The following is a 17,378-nucleotide window of genomic DNA, read 5'->3' on the forward strand; positions in this document are numbered from 1 at the left end:
TGCCCAGAAGGAACACTCTTATTGAAATCGCACAAGACGGTGCGTGGACAGCAGCAAGGAGCGGTGGAAAGATTGCCACAGCAATAGGACTCCAGAGAAAAGAGGTGCCAATGCTGGTGCGAGACTCCCATAGGTAAGTCCAAAATCTTACTGACACCCCCAGCTTCCGCTTTATTAACTCTTAAACATGAACAGCTACACACCATCACCCAGTACTTGAGGAAAGCTTGCAACAGGAAACAGACTTGAGACCAACCAAGAGAAATGTAAACCGGACTAAACAAAGGCACCACAGGGAGTGATTTCCTCAAATCCTCATCGGGAACATCCACAGAGAATAAGACCTGAATCAAGGAATCAAAAGCAGGACAGTTCTGGGGACTCAATAAATCATTCCTATTGGGGAAATATCACCAAATGAGTTTCCTAAAAGCAGGTAAAAAGAGATAAGGAATTATTAGCGGATTAGTCAGAGAAGTCCAGCATTGGAACAGTGGCCCACAAGAAAGAATGTGATTACAAGAAAATGGAAGAAATTTCCTATGAGGCAACGCGCAAGTCCAATAGCAAGGACACGGCCACCAAGAGTAAAGCCAGGAAGCTTCCTCAGGGAGGGAGAGAAACCAAGTCACACACAAAGGCCCTGGAAGTGGAGCAGTGTCAGAAATCTCAACCACCACCACCGGGGAAAATGTAATTCTACCTCAACCACATTCGGTCTGGGCAGAAGACTTTTTCTTCTGTTTTCTTCTTCTTCTCTTGTTTTTGGTGGTACTGGAAATTGAACTCAGGACTTTCGCTTGCTAGACAGGACTCTACTACCTTAAGCAACGCTACCAGTCCCTTTCTATGTTGGTTATTTTCTAGGTAAGGTCATATTTTATGCCTGCACCAGCAGCTGGGATAACAGGCAAATATCACCACGCCCAGCCATGGGTTGAGATGAAGTCTCCCCAACTTTTCTGCTTAGGCTTGTCCTGAAATTGTCATCACCTAACCTCCACCCCCTAGCTCGCTAGGATTATAGGCTTGAGCCACAGTGCCCCAACCTGAGAGACATTTAAGACATACAAAAAAAAATCTCAAAATATTTATAATACTACTTATGTCCAATGCTGCCTCTCAGGAAGTTCCTAAACAATGTGGAAAGAAAAAAAAAGGGAGGGGGGGACAAACAGTATACTACTTAGCCAAGGGTACTTAGCCAAGAGTACCTAGCCCGGACATGCACAAGGCAGCATCCAGGAAGTCAGTGGATGTTTGGCAACTCATTAGAAAGCATATAGAAACACAATGGGAAATATTAGAAGAAACAGCTACAGGGCTGGGGATATGGCCTAGTGGCAAGAGAACTTGCCTCGTATACGTGAGGCCCTGGGTTCGATTCCCCAGCACCACATATACAGAAAACGGCCAGAAGTGGGGCTGTGGTTCAAGTGGCAGAGTGCTAGCCTTGAGCAAAAGGAAGCCAGGGACAGTGCTCAGGCCATGAGTCCAAGGTCCAGGACTGGCCAAAAAAAAAAAAAGAAAGAAACAGCTACAAGTATTGAATTGCTTCTGGTGAGTAAGACTCGAGGTTGGCTAGTTCTCATTAAAATCGTGCAGCATTTGATTTAAAAGACATCAAGCGAGAGGGTTGTTCACCTAACAGCCTTCTGTATCCAGCCTCTTCTCTATAAGCCTGTATTCAAATGAGACTTGCTTTTTCCTTAAGAAAAGAAAAAGTCCATTTTCTGAACCAAATGAGTCTTAGGCATCTTGCCAGTAGATGTTTTATTAAAAACATTACAAATTATAATAGGGAAGAGAAGCCTGGCAGATTTTTCTGGAGAAGGTCTAGACCTGTAAAATGAAGTCATGGCCACTCGGGTCAGGTCTTCTTTGGTCTCTAAGTTGGGCAAGGACTACACGGTATCCAGGGTTACAAAGTGTTATGTGGATGATCTGTACCCTGGTGCTTCCGGTCCTGCCCTGGAGCTCTGCAATTAGCTCATTTTCCCTGGGGTTCTTGGCACTCAGTGTGGACTCCAAGTTCCCTTGGCCTTGGGAGGCTGAGATTCTTGCTGGGAGGGGAAGGCAGCCTAGAATCACAATGGCTGAACGGACAATACACTGTGTAAATGCTTTTGGCTCGGCGCGCAATCCTGTCTGTTGCTCAAAATTCACAAGACCTTGGCTTACTGATAGGAAGGAGCAGAGAGTCCAGGAGTAAGAACAGTACAGATGTCAAATCACAAGCTCTACAGCAATGAATAACAATCCAGAAGGAGTGGAAGGAGAGGCTGAAAGCAAGTAAAAACTACTGCAAAACAACAACAAAAAACCCTCACACACAGGCCAGAATCAACCAAAGGCTGAACAACGTTGGCCTAACATTTTTAGGTTTGAGGAGGTCATTGTATCCTTTTTTTTTTAATGCATATATGGCTAGTGGAAGATTATTTCTCACAAAAATGACAGCTTTGGGCTAGGTGTCAAGGGGCTCGAGGGGTCATGGGAAATTTGCTCCTGGTGCTCGAGGGCAACCTGCTCTGCCTTTCTGGGCTGCCTCCGCCGCTCAGGGTTTATCAGAGCTGCCAGCTACGCGCGCTCTGGGGGGGAGGAAGGGGAGGAGCCAATCCACAGTCTTCACTGCTGAGTCTTTTAATGGGAACCGAAAGAGCTGGGGCGGAGGAAGGTGGGAGAGTGGGAGATATACCTCTTTCCTCTCTCAGAAACCTTCTGCTCTGGTCCACTCACCATGCCATGATATGCAGAAAGCCTTGGTAAGAAATCCTCTATGACCTACTGCAAAGGATGCCGGTGCCAAGAGGTGCAGCTCGGGGCCTCGGGGCCTGAGAGCACCGGTGGACCCCGTCCCGCTCCAGCACCAAGCTAGGCGCCTTAATCTTGGTCCAGCCGCTTCTCCTCAGGGCTCATCTCAGTGCCCTGAGCGGGGGCAGGGGGAGGAGGGTGTCCAGGTCTGTACAGGAAGCTCAGAAAAGTGAGAGTGTCTTGGGTCAGAGCTCTGATTTTTTTTTTTAAAGTTATAATTCTTTTTTGCCAGTATCAGGGCTTGAACTCAGGGTCTGGGTACTGTCCCTTATCTTTTTCACACAAAGCTGGCACTCGACCACTTGAGCCGCAGCTCCACTTCAGGTTCTGCAGATTAACTGGAAGTCTCAGCTGACTCTCCTTCCCAGGGCTGGCTTTGAACTGCCATCCTCAGATCTCATCCTCCTGAATAGCTAGGATTACAGGCACCAGCCCCTCTCAGGTTCCATTTGACAGAAGGGTCCCACGGGTGGAAAAGGCCTTGCCTCAATCCAATCAGAGCAAAAGTGAATTAGATATGCAACCCACACCCCCAAGAAAACACAAGGATCTGTGCTACACCACAAAGCCCCCTCCCCCACCTCGGCGGGAGTCACCCATTCCAGTCACACACTGGGATTTGGAGTTTCTCCAGGTAACTCCTTGCTAGGCTTTAAACAAATCCCCTCCCACCCTTACCTGCCCTACCCACCCACCCCTCCCCCTTCACCGGAACAGCCCAGCTCCAGGGACAATGCCACAGCTTTCTGGGTCATGAGGATTGTGTATGGGTGACCACATTTTCTCTTCTGGGAGAAACACCTCTCCCCCCCTCCCCCCGAAACACAAGTCTCCAGTTCCTCCAGAACCTCCAAGAGCTACATGGTTCATAAGCTAAGACCCAAGCATAGGCTCCATATTAATAAAAATGCTAACCGTCTAACCGAGCAAGGCACACAGAGGCAAAACCCACCTAAGGGTCCAACTGCAAACCTGAGTTCAGAGTACACAGCCAACAAAGGAAAAGAGGTTCCAAGTCTTCCGGGAGAAAGAGGGAAAGGAGATACAGCAAGACCCAACAGGGGAGTGGAAGGAGGGCTTCACCTATCCACAACTCTAAACAGAAAATAAAATGAAGGTGGAGAGAGAGAGAGAAAGAGAGAGAGAGAGAGGAGAAAAAAATAAAAAGATCCCACCCCCTGCTTGGGGTCCTGTCTTTTTATTCTCCAGACACGCACATCAGAGCCGGTTCATATCGAGCTGTGGGAAGAGCAGCAGGCAGTACACCAGGAGCCAGAGGAAGAGAATGAAATACATCACATCTGGCTGCTGGACCAGCTGGGTCAAAGAGTCACTCTGCGGGCTGGGGCTCCCCTGCGTGGCTTCTCCAGAGTGGTTGGCCTTCCTGCAGGGAGGAGGGAAAGACGGGACACTGCAGTTACCAGCAGGGTCCAGGGATGGCGGACCATACCCTGCACCACTGGACAGCTCCGCCCACTGGACAGCTCCGCCCACTGGACAGCTCCACCCACCTCTCACCTACCGAGTGGGGCTTCCTGTGATGCGGTGTGGGGAGGGGAGGCCTCCCCCACACCCCCACGCCATCTAGGCTGAGGAGCAACCGAAGCTGCCAGCTCCATTTCAGACACAGGGTATCCTGACACTCCTGGCCATGCAATTTAAGGCAGAGTGGACACCTGAGCCAGGGCCCTGAGGACACCCCCTTGACACCCCCAAAGCTCACCATAAGGAGACATTGGCCACCGAGGGCTCTGTCATCCTGGGATCAGGGAGAGGACTTTGCAAGCCATTGGGAGGAACACAGGGCAACCCAATGACAGGTAAGGCAATTTCACAACAGCCACAGCTTTGTGGACACAAAGCCATCCTTTCCAGTCTGGTCTATGCGATTTGGGCCAGATTTACCTTCCATTTCACAGGAAGCAACTGACTTTGAAAGGGTATTTTGCTTTTGCCTTGGTGGATAACAAGAGTGCTGGCAGAAGAGTGTGGAACGGGATGGGGTCAGAAACGGAACCACAGACCCAAAGGTCTTAGATGAGGAGGGGGAGGAGGAAGGAAAGGGAGAGGGGCAATTGTAGCAAAGCCTGGTGTGTTAGCATCTTAGGGCCACTTCTGGACTACACTCTCCCTGAGCCATCTGCTGCCCACTGAGGGGTGAGGAGGGAGCTTCGCCATCTACAAGTACAGGAAGACATGCGCGTAACAGCCAACGGATGCGGCTTTCCTGTCTTCAAAAATATCTATAGGAAAAGTGTCATGTTGTATTGCCAAAGTAATATATACTCAGTGCAGAAAAAAAATGCTCACATTTGTCAAGGTCATGGGGGGTTCAATTTGCAACATCTCTCATAAAAGCTAAACATGCAATTTCCCTAAAATTGTATTCTGCTTAGGTGGAAACTTGAATTCTCACTTGCATTTGGGGCCAGGAAGGAACGTTATCTTTTTTTTTGCACCAGTCCTGGGGCTTGAACTAAGGGCCTGGGTGCTATCTCTTAGCTTTTCCACCCAAAGCTGGTGGCGCTACCACTTGAGCCACAGCTCCAATTGCAATCCTTTGGTAGTTAATTGGAGATGAGAGTCTCCCAGATTTTCTTGCCCAGGCTGGCTTTGAACCACAATCCTCAGATCTGTCTCATGAGTAAGTAGGAGTCTAGGTGTGAGTCCTGGATGCCTCACTTTATCTTGCTTCTTACTTAAAGAGCCAGAGTGGGTGAAGTTCTAAGGACCACTCTCCTGGGTACTGGGCAGCATTCAGATTCAGGCCTATAACTCCAGCAATCGAAATCCTTCCAAGCCAATTCAAGTCCATGGCAAAGGAAGAGAGGCATTAAAGAAGGGAGAGAAGGAGAGAGGGAAGGTGGAAGAAAGGGAGGGAGGGAGGGAAGGAAGGAAGGAAGAAAGGTAGGAAGGAAGGAAGGAAGGACAAATTAAGCAACACCATGATTTGGGCAGGGGCAGGGGCTTCTGGGTATATGAGATGCTTTTCTGGTTTCCCACTGTCTAATCAGGCTGTGTTACAGCAACTCAGCCATCTAGTTGTCCAACGGTAAGAAATACTTTCATAGACATCCTGGTATGTTTGCATTCCCTCTTCATGTCTGCTCTGATGCCATAGAACTGTAAAATGAGCTCAGTGAGCTTCTGAGCATTGTACCTGCAGTGGGACAGAAGAGACACAGGTGTCAGGGATTATAGGACACCACCGCGGGACTCCCCCTCCTCCCCCATCTCCTGCCTGGCTCCATGTTTCCCAAGTCTACTGCTGTGAGTTAAATGTGGTAGCAGGCTCCAGAACCAGACTCCCCCCCCCCACCCGGCTGCCGCCCGGCACACCCACGCTGTGGGTCCATTGGCATGACCTCTTGTCCTTCCTCCCAGTCCCCCACACTGAGTCTCTTTTCATTTTCCCTACAACCCCTTTCATTCTCCCAGGTCATTCCTCCTGACATCCCACAAAGCCTAGCTGACAACACCTCCCCCCCCAACCTCGGCAAGCAGGCCCAGGGCACCAACCTGTTTAACATTCGATTCCTCCTGTCATCCAGATCTGCTGCATTCCTCAATTGGACATAGCTAAAATGGTCCTACAGTGAAATTTATAAACAAAACCCCGCAACCCAATTAGTAAAGATGAAATCTCTGAAACAGAAAACAAGATGATTTTTAAACACACAAAGCCGAGCATGCCATTCTGTTCTTGACACTGTAAACAGCTAGTCCCAACATTAAAACACTAAGAGATTGACATTCCCCGCCCTCCCAGCTACTGGAGATTGGGACAGGCCCACCCGCCACCCAGATCTAGCCAGTGCTGGGATGCCAGCCGGCCCCAGCACACACGTGAGGGTCTAGAGGACCCTCGGGATGCAGTCTAGGCATGAGTGTCGGGGCGGAGGGAGGTGTCTTGCGCTCATCTATGTAATGAAGAGGCTTTTGGGCTTTAAAATCAACACTTTATTTACATCCCTTATTGCCCGAACTGGGGCATCCGAGTGGACTGAACTTAATGACAAGGTTTCAATGTGTTTGTCTTCTATCCAAAAGTACAGGTGTTGCACTTCAGCTCTAGGCTGGGGAGGAGGAAGGATGGAAAAGGCATTGGTTAGCAGGGCCCACAAAGGGGGAGAAATTCACATACTAACCGTTTCCAAAGACCTATTACTGTGCCGCCGAATGTAAATGCTGGAATCACTGTGGCTAGTCCTGAAAGACAAAGACACACGCCCCCGTCAGCACTAGCCAGGGCTTCCCCAGACCCACGACGCGGTTACCCTTGCCAGAACCTTCCACAAACACACTGAGTAGAGCCACTGACGTCAGACCCAGGCACTGGCACCTGATGTGTCCCGCTCCGTTGGATTGTACACGGAGAGGAGTTGGGTCTCCATTTTGAATTCCCAGTATGTGGCTTTCTGGGGTCTGGATTTCCCAAAGACTTGGGTATTCTTCAATCCCTAAGTGTGGCTGACTGCTTCGAGCTGCAATCACAGCACCCACACGAAGCAACACCATCCCTCGTGGACAGAAGGGGCCCTGGTGCCTTATAGGAGTGCACCTTCTGTAGCGTTTCCTAACTGAGCAGCACTTCCTTCTGGGTGGGGGCCCCGTGCTTCCCTCCCCCTCCTCAATACGAAACTGGGGGCTTTCAGTGTGAGCGTGGCTGTGGGTGTGAATTCCCACCTTCATTCTTCTAGACGATTATCAAGAATCTCCCACGTGTCAGGAACCAGGCTAGGTGCTCGAGCTCATCTCCTGCCATCATTCATTCATTCCTTCATTCCTCTACCCAATAGCCACTGAATGCCATGTGCCAAGCAGAGCTGTGCTCAAGGCGGGGCTATGGTGGAGAGCCCTCCATGGTCCCTGCCTTCCCAGCCCGGGTCCAGAGGAGAGCGTAGGATGGATACCCCCACTCGACCCGTGCTGGGAAAAGGCAGGGACCATGGAGGGCTCTGTCCGCTCTTCCTCTGCCTCCTTCCACCCGGGGCCATCTCTGCCGGCGGTTGCCACACACCTCAGCCATTTCTCTTTGCAGCCAGTGAGGCCCACTGCAGGCCGAGAGGGGCCAGAGAAAGCATGGGGACTGTGGAGTCCGCTGGGAGGCCCCGGGGCAGTGCCCTGGGCCCCCTTGGCCCTGCTCATTGACCCTCACAAGGCACAGTGCCACCTCCATGCCTCTGGGGCGAGCGTGGAAATGGGTGGGGAAGGGGTGAAGAGTGATTGCTGGAGGACTAGGGAGAGTGGGGCCACCAGGGTCTCGTGACACGCGTGGCACCTCTGGGGGCTTTGGTGTGGCCGGCTGGGGGCGTGCTACCGACTGCCAAACAAGCCAGCACTCCACTTCCTCAGAGCCAGATTGCAGACGAAGGTAGGACTCCTCAAGCCAGGTCTCACCTATCTCCCAGGACCAGAGCCGCCCATCGGCTCAAAGTCAGAGAGACGCTTACCAACCGCCAAACCTGGCTCCTCCTGGCTCAACCCACAGTGCTGGGGTGGGCAGGGGCCAAGTGCAAGTCTACGAATCTTTCTTCCCCACCCAGGTCCTGCCATCCGGTGCTCCCTTCGAATTCCCACCCATAGGCCCGTGGGGTGGGATGGGCGTGGGGGGGGGAGGTAAGTTCCAGATCCTTCCAGGTTTGGTCAGGTGACTGTGACATCAGAGAATGAGGACACATATGACTCTTGTCTTCTCCCCGTCGTCCCACACCCCTCCACTTGGTCAGAGCGACTCTGTCGCCACCTCTGGGGCGACGGCCACCCGTGCCGTACCTGGAAGGGACTCTGTGCTCCCCAGAGTCATCTTCAAGGTCATCCGAGGACCGCACGGTCCCAGGCGCTACAAAGAAGGAAGTTTCTACGTGGTCCACGTGCTTTCTTTTCTCTTTCTTTTTACTGCTGGTGGACTCGCCTGCTACTTTGGTTTCTAACGGGCTCGCTATGTTTCCAGACTTGGTGGAGTCTTGGGCCTAGAAGACAAAACAAAGAAAAGTCAAATATCCTGCTGGCCAAGCCAACATGGCCCAGCACGGCCCAGCACGGCCCAGCACGGCTCCTGGTTCTTCTGAGACACGTGGACTGCAGCACAGCCCGCCTCAACGCGCCCCCCACCCCTGCCGTGACGCGGGCGCTAGGGTCAGGAAGCTCTGCTTTCAAATCCTGACTGACTCAGCTAGGGGCCCTCCAACTTCCTTGCTTCTCACCCTCTTCCTACTGCGTCCCGGGGCGGGGGGTGGGGGTTGGAATCGGAGATGCCTAAGGGGTACAAAGGTGGACACACACAGAGGCAAGTGGCCCAGAACGATCTCGACAGTCACCCCAGCTGTCACCAGCCTGGTCTCGCCAAAGGCCACGTCCAACCCTGCTGGCCGAGGGGCTCCTTTGGGAAGCACGGTTGTGGCAGGCCTGGCTTCTGATAGGTCAGTCTACAATGTGGGAGCACCAACCCTCTTTGCTCAGCCCCTCACAGGGTGACAGGCACCACCACCACCGCCGCCACCCTGCCCCCACAGCCGCCAAGCCCGCCTCTCCACCCGAGTCCTCCCTGAGAATCCAGCTCCTCCCGCAGCCCCGGGCTGCCACACAAAACCAAAGCCGCCACCCTTGTGGCAGCTTTCAATCTAGCTCTCAAGTGGCTCTTAAGGACCCTTGAGCCCCCTTTTTCCTGCAGCCATGGGGCGTTTGCCTTCCCGTGTCTCCCCACCCCACCTGAGAGGCAGAGGCCTGAGTTGTCTATCTCCCTGGCCCCCTCCCGGCCCTCGCCCTGCTTGTCACGCACCCACCGTGGCAGGGGGACTGTGCAGGCCCTGCCGGGCACCAGGCTGGTCTCTAGGGGCCCTGCAGGCCTGGCTCCCTCCTGCATCTCTCCAGTCCCTCTTGAGCTGCTGGCTTGACGGATGGAGTGGGCACACAAGTGGCAGACAAGTGTGTGTTCAGCGGCTCACGCTTGCAGTGAGTGTGTTTGCACAGCCATTGGCCGCCGCAGGATGAGTGTGCGGCCTTGCAGAAGGATTGCGGCCGTGCGTTCCCATGTGGCTCAGTGAGCTGGCGCCACAGTCGCCGACACAGGCTGCCTGCCAGCCACCACTCCTGTGCCCGGCCGGCCACACAGGCTTCAACCCCTGGGTCTAGCAAGACGCCATGTGGGCTGGGGTAGGGCCCGTGAGGTGTCTGGCCACGTTTCAGGAGGGCATCTATTTGGAGTGCCCATCCTGCGGTGGGCACTCTGAACTCTGGGTTGTGGGGTGCCTGAGAGGGAAGCTTTCTCACCCCTGTCCTTTTTATTTTTTTGCCAGTCCTGGGACTTCAACTCAGGGCCTGAGCACTGTCCCTGAGATTCCTTTGCTCAAGGCTAGCACTCTACCCCTTAAGCCACAACGCCACTCTCCTCCTTTTCTGTTTACGTGGCACTGAGGAATGGAACCCAGGGCTTCCTGCATGCTAGGGAAGCGCTCTACCGCGAGGCCACATTCCAGCGCCTCGGCCCTGTCTTATCAAGGGGGAAATCCTGAGGGGAGGGGGAGGGAGGGTAGCCTCATGCTCTTGCCTGGCTGGTGCTCTACCACTTGAGCCTCACCTCCACCACTTCTGGAGATAAGAATCTCATGGACTTTTCTGCCTGGACTGGCTTCATAACCATGATCCTCAGATCTCAGCCTTCTGAGTAGCTAGGATGACAGGTGTAAATCACCAGTGCCTGGCTCCTCAGGATTCTTAAACCCCACCATCGAGTACCTGATGGCTCTCCTTAGGGCCACTCTCTTTGGTCTCCCGTGGCTGGTGGTCCTCGTGGGGAGCTCGGGGGACGGGTAGGATGCCCGCAGTGGTAGCCCCATCGTCAGCCCTGTCGGCACAGGGCACGAGGCGGCTGGCACTGGGCTGGCCCTCGTCGGGCGATGAGAAGCTGTAGCTGCTCTGGGAGCTGTAGGCCTCCTCCCTGGAGTCCAGACCGTGCAGATACCCCTCGGGCTCGTCCAGATCCATGTCCTCTTCGTTCTTCAGCCCCTCCGGGCCTTCCACATACGCTTCCAGCACGGCCTCGAGGGGCACCTCGTAGTGCGGGTAGTAGAAGAGGTCGTGGGGGATGACGGAGATCTTCGAGAGGGGCGGGGAAGGCTTGAAGTTCAGGCCTTCTTCACTGTGGCTCCTCAGGGTCTCCAAGCTGATGTTGGCGCTCGGGGGATTGGACAGCAGTTCTGCGCCGAGCCCCACCAGGGCTTCCGCTTCTGCATCGTCCTCGCTCCCACGCCGTGTGGACTTCTTCTTGGCCTTTTCATAGACCTCCGGCTTTTTATCTGCGGGGGCCTCTTCCCCAGCCACGCCATGGCGGCCCTGAGCTTCCGGGCCTGAGTCCTTGGGGGGTTTGTCCTCATTGCTGCTCTCCTGGGGTGCTGGTGACTCTAGCTTGGCGTGAGCAGCCTTGGCTCTCCTCTTCTTCAGCTTCTCAGCGTAACTCTCAGTCCCTTCCTCCTCCTCTTCCTCCTCCCTCTCGCCAGGTGACTGGTCGCGGGGCAAAGGGCACTCACTGAAAGCCTGGCTGGTGGAAGCCAAGTCCACCAGGTCGCTGTTAAATTTCGAGGCCTTCAACGGAATGCCTTCAAAGTAATCGTCCTTGTTCATGGCCTCCACCGTCAGCAGCTTCACCTTGATCTCCAAGGACTCGGCCATGATGGTGTCCAGGGGCAGGCGAGAACTTTCCTCCCCATAGCCGGGTGGACTTTCTAAGGTGCCGTTACAGAACGGGGAGCCCTGGGGAGCCGGAGAGGTTGGAGCGTCTGGCAGAGCCGTGTCCCGGGGGGCTTTGTCGGAGGGGGCCTCTGGGATGGGACTGGCTTCCGGGTCTGGCTTCTTCTCCTCGGTCGGCCCCGCAAAGAAGCCACGTCCATCGGGTTTCGGCAGCTCCTTGGAGGCTCGCTGGTTCCCTTCCAAGCGTGAGTCTGGGTTGTAGTTGCTGCAGGACGCATCCCTGTAAGTGTCGGCCTCGAAGTGGACACTCTTCTTGATGGGCAGGGAGGTGGCCCTCCGGCTCTCCTTCCTAGTGGACAGGATGGAGGAATCTGGCGCTGGCTCGCTGGTGGCATCCGCCCGGCCGGGGACATCCTGGAGGACTTGGTCGACGATCTGGTGCATGAAGTCGGTGTTGCTGTTGGCACGTTCCAGCTGGGACACGGTGCCCAGGCCGAAGTCCTTCACGCTCTCAGGCTGGTCAGAGACGAACACTTTAGCCGGCGGCGGGTGGCTGGACTCGTGGTTGACGGTGTACGCACGCTCCCCGTTCTCAGCCAGGAGGAGGATCTTGCTCTCCTGTTCGGAAGGGGTCTCTGTGATGCGGACAAAGGTGGACTCTATGGGCGCTTCTCTATCAGCATCCACAAAGTCTTCCTGTAGAACACACACGGCACCAGGAATTAGCAAGCACAGTCGCTGAGTACATCCCCTGATCAAAACTCACACAAGGGTCAGGGGGAGCGGCTCACGCCCGTAATCCCAGCTGCTTGGGAGGTGGAGACAGGAGGAAGGAGGCTGGCTCATGGTTAGCCCAGGCCAACGCGCTAACAAGACCCAATCTTGAAGAATAAGCCAAGAGTGGTAGAACACAACTATAATCCAATCCCAGGTACTCAGGAAGCAGGGACAGAAGGCACAAGTTCAAGGCCAGCCTCCAACAAAAAAGCAAGACATCCTTTCTTTGTAAATAAATAAATAACCGTAAACAAAGAGCTGAGGGCACGGCTAAAGTAGTAGAATGAAACCATGACTCCCTAGTATATGCGAAGCAAGGAGTTCAAACCCTAGTGCCACCAGAAAAGAATAATATAGTCAAAGAAAACCACACACAAAAGGCCACTTAAAAACAAGCACACAGTACTCCAATTAAGAGATGGTTATGAAAGATATGCATTCCTGCAGAGATGGGAAAATACCAGATACATAATACAAAAACCAGATACATAATATGATGTTGGGTTTTTTTTTTTCCTCCCCAAAATTTGTGGATGCAAAATCAAGTGTCCCTGATGCAAGAGAATTTTCAGCCATGCCTCTGACCCCATTTTTTGTCTGGTTGGGCTGGGGGGCAGGCAGTGGGGCGGGGGGGCAGGAGCAGAGTTACCTGAGAAGGCAGGACCAGCCCACCCTGGCTCCCTGAATCACTGCCACCCCCCCCCCCCCCCGCCCTCACTGCCGTCTGGGGGCTGAGCACAGGCCTGTGTGAGGGTACCAGGGTAAGTTCCCAAAAGGTCTGGTCCCTTCCACTCTTCCCCCCAAGTCTAGTCTGGGATTGCAAAATGGAAAGCAAGCTTTGAATGGCCACTGATGGAATCGGACAGGTTGGGACAATGGTTCCACTGGCCAACTAAAGGATCAAGAAAGCCAACACAGGGGCTGGGGATATAGCCTAGTGGCAAGAGTGCCTGCCTCGGATACACGAGGCCCTAGGTTCGATTCCCCAGCACCACATATACAGAAAACGGCCAGAAGCGGCGCTGTGGCTCAAGCGGCAGAGTGCTAGCCTTGAGCGGGAAGAAGCCAGGGACAGTGCTCAGGCCCTGAGTCCAAGGCCCAGGACTGGCAAAAAAAAAAAAAAAAAAAGAAAGCCAACACACAGCCCTTATAACCTTGATGGAGCTCAAAGAGGAAGACAAGGTGGGGGAGACCCCCTAACTTCCTGTCATGCCGTAGCATTTCATCTACATTCTATTTGACTGTGGCAAGGCATGAGATCAGCTTGCGACGGCCCCTGCCGTCCACCCGGGGCGGGGGGAGGGGGTCCAGCTCGAAGCCCGCCATGGCTGGAGGCTGGCCAGGTTCTACACGGAAGGTAAGAAAGGCAAACATACGGGTTCCAGCTCTGGAAAGCGCTCTAGGAACTGGGCCACGTAAGTCACCACAGACTGCTCATCTGGCGTGTCGACCATGATGTCTGTGGAGAGACACGGGAGTTAGCGGACCACACGTCGCACAACTCCTCCACAGGAACGCAGGGTGTCGTTGAAGGAGCCCCACGCCAACGGCAAGGGCTTCCTTCTTTGTTTCTACTTGAGGAAATATAGGCTCCGGGAGGGTGAAGCCCTCAATGTCTGAGGAACCAAACCCCCAAATGGAGAATCTGGGGCTCCTCCCCCAGGGTCCCATCCGTCCTTCCCCATGCCCTAGTCAGGTCCTGCTGGCTCCCACTGTGTGTCTGGCGGGCTCCGCAGCCTATCCTGCCACAGACTAGCCAGACAAACCCGCATGGAAAGCCACGGGACAGGTGCCGGGGCGCTGACACTTGCTGCGTCTGCTCAGTGAGATGTCCCGCCCCACGGTTGTCTACGAAAGCAATCGCTTCTGAAACAAGCTCGGGGATGCCAGGATATTAGAGCTGAGCAAATCTCAGTCCATCCTACCAGATGGACCATTACGCAGCCAATTGAAATATACGAGGATATCATAGACGTGTAAAACATGTCAGGTGTTAAGTAAAAAGGTTAAGTTATACATACATGGGACATACTAATTCTGTACAAAGGTTATAATTAGATGCCCGGGGATACAGATGATAGAAAACTTTCTTCATTCCTTTTTCTTTTTCTTTCTATTTTCTAAATTTCTAAACTGAAATGGAAGGTGGCCCATGTGTCATGAAAGGAAAGGCGGGGGGGGGGGGGCGGGGGGGGGGGGGAGAGAGCCAGGTCACCTTCCGGCTCCAGAAGCCTGGGGATGTGCAGGGCATCATGGGCAATGCTGAATGCCTTCTCGAGATTTTCCCGCATGGACTCCTCCAGGGCCTGCTTCATGTCCACCAGGCTGGGGTCGATGGCCTTGATCACAGCCAGGAAAGCCAGCCCGCTTCTCCAGCTGCCGGCAAAATCCTGCACCGCCACGCCATACCTGAGGAAGACAGACAGCAGCCACGTGAGCGCGAGGAGGCCACGCAGACCCGACCGGAGGTCAGCGTGGGGGCCTGGGGACCCCTGGCTAGAGAAGAAGCCTCAAGCTCTGCGCTCCGATGAATGGTCACACTGCTACTTCTGGGTGAACGGTCACACTTCCGGATGAAGGGGACCGGAAGCATACATCCCGGGTCTACACAGGCCCAGATGAACACTGGGTTCACCTGCCAGTATGCGTGAAAAGTGAGGCCTGTTTGGCAACCCAGCTGCCTCCTTCCCTGTTCTGCCACTGGAGCCTCAAGAAGGCCACACTCTCTGAGCCTCCACCCTTCAACCGCTAAGACAGAGATCACCGCGTGGGAATCTTGCTGGTCCCCACCAGAACGGCTGAGTTTTACTGTCAACCCGACGTACAAGGCAAAGAGCACCCAGAAGCCACTCACTCAGAGGCAGCTAGGTCAGGATTCATGGAAATAGGGTTGTAATTTTGTTGTTGCTGTTGTGGGACTTGCTCTTTTGCTCAAGGTTAGCCCTCTACCACTTTAAGCCACAGCTCCACTTCCCGTTTTCTGGTGGTTCATTGAAGATAAGAGTCTCACGGCCTCCTGGCTGGGCTGGCTTTGAACCATGATTCTCAGATCTCAGCCTCCTGAGGAACTAGGATTACAGGTATGAGCCACTGGCTTAGGGTTGTAATTTTTTTTTTTTGGCCAGTCCTGGGCCTTGGACTCAGGGCCTGAGCACTGTCCCTGGCTTCTTCCCGCTCAAGGCTAGCACTCTGCCACCTGAGCCACAGCGCCCCCTCTGGCCATTTTCCATATATGTGGTGCTGGGGAATCGAACCCAGAGCTTCATGTGTAGGAGGCAAGCGCTCTTGCCACTAGGCCATATTCCCAGACCTAGGGTTGTAATTTTTAAAGAAAGGGACAAAGAGGGAGAATCCCGACCAGGCCCATATCCAGACCCCACAACAGCCCCATTTTCTCAACTGTCATCACAGCTGAACTTTTTAATTTCTTTTTTGCTGGTCCTGGGGCTTGAATTCTGGGCCTGGCTGCTGCCCTTGAGCTTCTTTTGTCAAGATTAGTGCTCTACCACTTAAGCCACAGTGCCACTTCTAACTTTTTTGGTAGTTTAAAGAGTCTCATAGACTTTCCTGCCCAGGCTGCCTTTGATGACAATCCACAGATCTCAGCCTCCTGAGTAGCTGGGATTGCAGGCGTGAGCCTTTAGCAACCAGCACAACTGACCTTTAAGAATAAAAATAAAGTAAAATAAACATCAGTGTCCTAGAAGGTTGCAGGGCTGGTGAATGGCCTGCACCTTCCCCTCTGCGGCTGGCACTGGTGCACAAGAGGCCGGGACTCAAGCCTGAGTCTCAGACAGCCTTGATCACTACACGTTATTTTCTGTATGCTGACTTGAACTCAAGGCCGGAGTGCTTTCCCTTTGCCTTTTCACTCAGGGCTGGCACTCTACCACTTGAGCCACAGCTCCACTTCCAGCTTTTTGGTGGTTGATTGTAGGTAAGAGTCGCACAGACTTTCCTGCCACAGCTGGCCTCAAATTGCAATCCTCAGATCTCAGACTCCTGAGTCGCTTGGATTGCAGGTGTGAGCCACCGGCACCCAGCTCCTTTATTACGATTTTAAAGGTGCAAGTGTGAAAGCCGCTGAGGTCTAGTTATCGAGGCGCACACACTTGTAGCACGTAAGGTCATGGCCATCGAAGGGTACACCTGACGGAGCTCCCTCGTCTTCCTCTCTCATCAGCTTTGGGCCAACGTCTGGGCGCAAAGACGGTGAGGTGCCCGCATTTGGGCTCTGCTCGTCTCCGTGAAGCACTGGGCACGTGGTCAGGTGAGCCCCTCCCTCCCGCCCACCACACCTACAAACCGCAGGCCTGCACTTACTTCCTGGTTTTCCTCTGCACCCATGCCAGCAGGGTCTTGATGGCCTTCCTCTGGTCTTTCACGGAGAGCGCCGCGTTCCTCTCGGTGGTGGGGGTCGGTGGATAGGAGGAGTCTGAATCTGTGCCCGCCGAGCCAGGTGACAGGCTGGAAGATGGGGAGCTTCTGCTGAGGTTGCCCGTGAGCTCCTTGATCTGGAAGGAGAAGGGAGCTTCAGATCCCAGAAGCCCGGGGGCTCACGCCTGTCATCCTAGCTACGCGGGAGGCTGAGATCTGAGGACTGCTATTTGAGGCCAGCCCAGGTAGGAAAGTCTGTGAGAGTCTTATCTCCAGGGAAGCCACAAAAAGCCCCAAAGTGGAGGTGGGGCTCAAGTGGTAGAGTACTAGCTTGAGTGAAAATGCAAAGGGAGGGCACTCAGGCCCTGAGTTCAAGCCCCAGTACAGGCATATGGGCATACAGACACACACGCGCGCGCGCACACGCATCCACTCAGGAGAGAGTCAGAGCCTCCTATCAAGCGGATGTCTGACCCACAGCCACACGACTGTGGCAGGAGGGGCCAGCTCATGCAGAACCATCCTCTGGACCGAGAACACCCCTGCCTGGTGCCAGGCGGGCATCCTGCAGCTCTTCCTGACCCTGCTGCTCTGCCCATTTGCCCCCTACTCCTGCTGCCCCCACTGCCAGGATGCTAATGAGAAATGCAGAACCCTAGGCCCTGCCCTGGGGCCTCCATCTACTCAGCATCTGCATCTCAACACCTTCCCACCAGCCCCAG

At 54.0% G+C, this 17,378-nt stretch overlaps 1 protein-coding gene across 5 annotated transcripts in view; it reads right to left on the reverse strand.

The window, feature by feature from the left end:
* Positions 1-3,978: 3,978 nt before the first annotated feature.
* The window catches only part of Clmn (calmin), a 59,922-nt gene continuing 46,522 nt past the window's right edge, over positions 3,979-17,378 (reverse strand). For 3 of the 5 annotated variants that reach the window (XM_048362928.1, XM_048362925.1, XM_048362926.1), the window contains exons 6-13: positions 16,603-16,793; positions 14,495-14,688; positions 13,656-13,738; positions 10,552-12,198; positions 8,590-8,786; positions 6,963-7,023; positions 6,334-6,404; positions 3,979-4,198 (exon numbers count right to left, since the gene is read on the reverse strand). In XM_048362928.1, coding sequence (XP_048218885.1) covers positions 4,033-4,198; positions 6,334-6,404; positions 6,963-7,023; positions 8,590-8,786; positions 10,552-12,198; positions 13,656-13,738; positions 14,495-14,688; positions 16,603-16,793 — 2,610 coding nt within the window. In that variant the 3' untranslated portion in view covers positions 3,979-4,032. Of the gene's footprint in view, positions 4,199-4,513; positions 4,517-5,710; positions 5,975-6,333; positions 6,405-6,962; positions 7,024-8,589; positions 8,787-10,551; positions 12,199-13,655; positions 13,739-14,494; positions 14,689-16,602; positions 16,794-17,378 lie in introns of those variants that run through there. The other 2 variants (XM_048362929.1, XM_048362927.1) reach the window with 2 other exon arrangements.

The sequence above is a fragment of the Perognathus longimembris genome, chromosome 14 (assembly GCF_023159225.1).
Source record: "Perognathus longimembris pacificus isolate PPM17 chromosome 14, ASM2315922v1, whole genome shotgun sequence".
Classification (NCBI taxonomy): Eukaryota; Metazoa; Chordata; class Mammalia; order Rodentia; family Heteromyidae; genus Perognathus; species Perognathus longimembris.